General features: G+C 43.5%; 1 protein-coding gene across 1 annotated transcript; it reads right to left on the bottom strand.

The window, feature by feature from the left end:
* Positions 1-2,276: 2,276 nt before the first annotated feature.
* On the bottom strand, positions 2,277-4,507 carry LOC129408245 (serine/threonine-protein kinase pim-2-like). The gene is made up of 3 exons (XM_055151381.1): positions 4,407-4,507; positions 3,844-4,034; positions 2,277-3,008 (listed from the first exon to the last, which is right to left on the bottom strand). The coding sequence occupies exons 1-3, from the start codon at positions 4,456-4,458 to the stop codon at positions 2,277-2,279; spliced, it is 975 nt and encodes a 324-aa protein (XP_055007356.1). The 5' UTR covers positions 4,459-4,507.
* Between the last annotated feature and the right edge of the window lie 93 nt (positions 4,508-4,600).

Here is a 4,600-nt window from a genome sequence, read left to right as displayed (position 1 = left end):
GAACCAGGATTAAACCAGGTCTAAACCAGGACTGAACCATGACTACACCAGGACTAAACCATGTCTAAACCAGGTCTAAAGCAGGACTGAACCAGAGCTGAACCAGGATTAAACCAGGTCTAAACCATGACTACACCAGGACTAAACCAGGTCTAAAGCAGGACTAAACTAGGTCTAAAGCAGGATTAAACCAGGACTAAACCAGAACTGACCCAGGATTAAACCAGGTCTAAACCAGGACTAAACCATGTCTAAACCAGGTCTAAAGCAGGACTGAACCAGAACTAAAGCAGGACTAAACCAGAGCTGAACCAGGATTAAACCAGGATTAAACCAGGTCTAAACCATTACTACACCATGACTACACCAGGACTAAACCAGGTCTACACCAGGACTAAACCAGGACTAAATCAGGATTAAACCAGGACTAAACCAGAACTGACCCAGGATTAAACCAGGTCTAAACCAGGACTAAACCATGACTACACCAGGTCTAAAGCAGGACTGAACCAGAACTAAAGCAGGACGACTAAACCAGAGCTGAACCAGGATTAAACCAGGTCTAAAGCATGACTACACCAGGACTAAACCAGGACTACACCAGGACTAAACAAGGTCTAAAGCAGGACTAAACCAGGTCTAAACCAGGACTAAACCAGGACTACACCAGGACTAAACAAGGTCTAAAGCAGGACTGAACCAGAACTAAAGCAGGACTAAACCAGAGCTGAACCAGGATTAAACCAGGACTAAACCAGGACTAAACCAGGACTAAACCAGGTCTAAACCAGGACTAAACCAGGACTACACCAGGACTAAACCAGGTCTAAAGCAGGACTAATCTTGGACTTGAGAGTGAAAAGGAGAACCCGGAGCCCACGGAGCAGGGTGTCACACGACTGTCTTCGTGGGTGCACCTCTAGGCCCAACCTGACACCGAGTCCTCTATCGGTACTGGTTCAGTCCTGGTTTAGTTCTCCTGCTTTAGTCCTGGTTCAGTCCTGGTCCCCTCATGTCTCAGGTCTCTATAGGACAGTCCTGCAGATTTCATGAGCCTATGCAGGTTTTTTCACCATTGCCAATAGCTCCAGTTTGCTATTTAAGTTGTAGCTTTTTATATTTGTTATTTTTTTATATCTCACATCAGGAGAAGTGGGTGGACGCCGTACTCCTGCATACCATGCCCACTACACCCCTGCAACCAGGCAAAGAGCATGAAGTGTCTTGAAGCAACAACAGAGCAGATTCAAATATCCCATCTCTCTGTTATAAGATTTTGTCATTTAAGTCAAAGTTTACTACCGATAATGATGTGTGCCGACCACTACCTGATATACACTTCTAAATATGGCTGTATATCATTAAGAGTTTGCAGATATGATACATAAATCAATACAAAAGTCACGATATGTTTCTTGTTTATTTAAAATCTATTAAATTTGATTCAGTAAAAAAGAAAAGCTGTCGGCCCCTTATTTAATGATCAATCCTGTTATCGAAGAGTAACAAACTGTATTTTGTTCTCTGTTCAAAGCTTACACCTCTCTGTACTGCCCTCTTTTGGTGCAGTTACAGTAAAAGTACATGTAAGAAGCTGCAGGTTGCATATACTGTAATGATGCACTTCGTATTTTACCTAAAGTCCTGGGTTGGACCAGTGCCAGTTTGTAGAGGATCATGTTCCTGCACTGAACTCTGTGATCGGAAATTTTGTATATAAGTTTATGAAGCGCCTTGAGGACTCAGAAAAATAAATAAGAATGTTTGAATACTGCCTGAGCAAAAGAGTGTCAGTTTCGCCTCTGAACTCTGGAGGCACTGGAGGAACTGCTCATAAGGACTATAGTCTATTATTACTATTTTTGTTTGTCTTCTGTCTGTTTTTTAATGTTCTATATGGACCCCCTGGCGTCTGAAATAAAGCTTGACTTATTAATTGAAAACTGCTTTCTAATTGAACCTCAAATTGCATCAGGATGTTGGAGAAGTACCTACACGGACACCTTAACGTTTTTGATGCTACTCTACTATTATTTCATTGGTTAAGTTAGTGTTAAGCTCAATATGTTCCTAAGATTTGTAACATAAAAAGCGTGTCTCTTTTCACTTTTCACAGGTGTAAACTCAACAAGAAGTTACATTTTAGCACTTTTCTTTGACGTTCAGGTGTTATCCCTGATTCAGAACAACTCATTTCTAAGTTCTGTAATGTGAAATGACAACCAAATGTAGAGTTAGTCTTTAAAGAAATATTTTATTTGTTCACAGTCAAGGGCTTAGCTCAGGGGGCTGCAGTGAAACCACATGTGTTCCTCCAGCTCCTCCAGGCTTATCCTTCTGGATGGATCGGCTTCCAGACAAACCTGGATGAAATCTTTGCCTTCTTGGGACGCACTGATTGTTTTCATTGATAGTTTCCCGCCGAACCACTCAAAAATATTAAAGTCGCTCCCGTCTCCGTTCAGCAGTTCAAAAGCGATGGTTCCGAGCTGCCACACAGAAGTCGGTCCATCTCTGTATCTCCGATTCAGGAAGAACTCCGGGGGGCAGAACTTCGGAGTCCCGGAGTAGGAGGTGTATGGCGGGACCATGACTGTACAGCCACACCCAAAGTCAATTATCCGGACTCTGACGCCGCCCTCGGTCTCCTGGATCAGGATGTTTTCCAATTTTAGATCCCGATGGAAAACCCTTTTCTGCTGTAGATCCTTCACAGCCAGGACCAGCTGGTTCATGATGTCCCTCACCGTGTTTTCTGGTAGAGGGTCATGGAGGAGGCTGTAGGACATGAGGTCCGTACAGGGGTTGGGTCTCTCCATGACGATGATTATGTCCGTACCCAGGATGAACCAGTCCAGGAGGGAGACGGCGGCGCACTGACCAACCCTGTCAGCGCCGGCCGTCGCTCTGTACATGATGTACACCTCCTTTGGGATGTGGTACATCCTCCCGCAGCTCACCAGGGGGTAGTAGTCCACAGTTTTCTTTGGGACGTACTTGATGGCCACCTGCAGAGAAGAAAAAAGTCTTAGTTAGTTTGAGCAGATGTTTGAGCAATCAAACACTTTGGCTACATTCAGACTGCAGGGCTTAATGATCAATTCAGATTTTTTTATGAAATCAGATTTTTTTGCAAGATCGTTCACATTTCCAATTAAATGCGACTTGTATGTGACCTTCAGTGTGAACTTTAAACATCCCAAAAGTGTCGTGCATGTGCATTGGAGGACATGACGACGTCACACGCAGCAGGCGTGCTCAGTGTTGCCTAAACGCTGGGCTTGTTTCCCAAAATACGGTCCAGGTCTTCATTAAATGGACAGGTTATACGTCCAGGGCTGCTTCATTTGTTTGTTGTTTTTGTTGACACTGGAGCCAGGACCCGAAAGAAATATCAATGTTGGCATTGGCTGGGATCGGCTGATACGGGCTGATATCGCTTGGTATCTGTAGGAATCGGCTGACACTCAAATACTTATGTTTTATTTACATAATTGAATACTTTTGATATCATTGTAGCACTGCTTTTTAGAACTACGGCTTCTCAGAATGTTCACTCACTTAATGCGTTTTTGTCCAATCCAAACAAAAAGTTAACTCACTAACACTTTTTGTCCAATCCAAACGCAAACACACGTGGGGGAATCTCATAAGATCATTTTCTGTGCATGTACACACAAACCACACTAAATATTTGAACACAGCCAATATCTGGGTAATATGAAAAACTGCTGTCCGAACTTTGCGAAGTGAAACTAGAACGATGTTAATTAAGTGATTTTAAAACAGACTAAATCAATTGTTAGACCTGAACTACCAGTTGAATTGCTGAACTGAACTTACCGGCAGACCATCGGACTTTCGCACGCCGGCGTAGACCGAGCCGCAGCCTCCGCTCCCCAGCAGATGGCCCTGTTCATATCTGGCCTGAAAGATCTTCAGGCCTCCAGAAGGGGCCAGCCGGGACAGGAGGCGGCGCTGTTGAGGCCTGTCCGCCAGTCGGGCCATGTGCCTTTTCGCTGCGGGAGTAGAACCTGGAACAGAGAACGACACGTCAAATATACAGTAAACTTTTCTGTACTACAACACATTTTAAACACAATATAACTAATAACTTGGTAATATATTTGTGTTAGTTTCACAATAAAACTCTGAATAGTAAGATTTTGATGGTCCAGTTGTGGATTTTTGTCTGTTTATTTGGTGGAAAGGTGAACAGATTTCAACATTTCACTTCTCTACCCTGCACTACTTTTTATATTGTCTCAAATCGTCTCAAAACGTACAACTTTTTCCCCTCAATCTTGACCTTTTAGCAAATCTTATGTTGTGAATTCAAATCTGTATTGTTTGATAAGTTTTTCGACCCATGTCTTTTTCACGTCTTTGTTTTGTCGTTTACTTACCTTCCTCGCAGCGGGAAACGGGAGGGCTGTGGCTGCGTCGGCGTTTCGACATGTTTGAGAGACAGTAACACTCGCAAACGTAGAGGGTTTGTAAAAGTACAGAGATGTGTTCAACGTGTGTGTGTTCCTCCAGAGGTGAGTGACCTTTACACACCCGACCGTGGAACATGTAGAACTTTGATGTCATGGGTAAC

The sequence above is a fragment of the Boleophthalmus pectinirostris genome, unplaced genomic scaffold, assembly GCF_026225935.1.
Source record: "Boleophthalmus pectinirostris isolate CB_2022bp ecotype Guang Dong unplaced genomic scaffold, ASM2622593v1 HiC_scaffold_16, whole genome shotgun sequence".
Taxonomy (NCBI): domain Eukaryota; kingdom Metazoa; phylum Chordata; class Actinopteri; order Gobiiformes; family Gobiidae; genus Boleophthalmus; species Boleophthalmus pectinirostris.
The sequence above is the reverse complement of the archived record's forward strand: the minus strand, read 5'-3'. Positions and strand labels throughout refer to the sequence as shown.

What these genes read in the sequence shown, in the direction of transcription:
- LOC129408245 (XM_055151381.1), bottom strand. Translation starts at nt 4,458, where the DNA reads ATGTCGAAACGCCGACGCAGCCACAGCCCTCCCGTTTCCCGCTGCGAG. An exon ending in CGTTTCCCGCTGCGAGGAAG is followed by an intron (nt 4,035 to 4,406) that starts GTAAGTAAACGA and finishes TCTCTGTTCCAG; the next exon opens with GTTCTACTCCCGCAGCGAAA. An exon ending in GAAAGTCCGATGGTCTGCCG is followed by an intron (nt 3,009 to 3,843) that starts GTAAGTTCAGTT and finishes TCTTCTCTGCAG; the next exon opens with GTGGCCATCAAGTACGTCCC.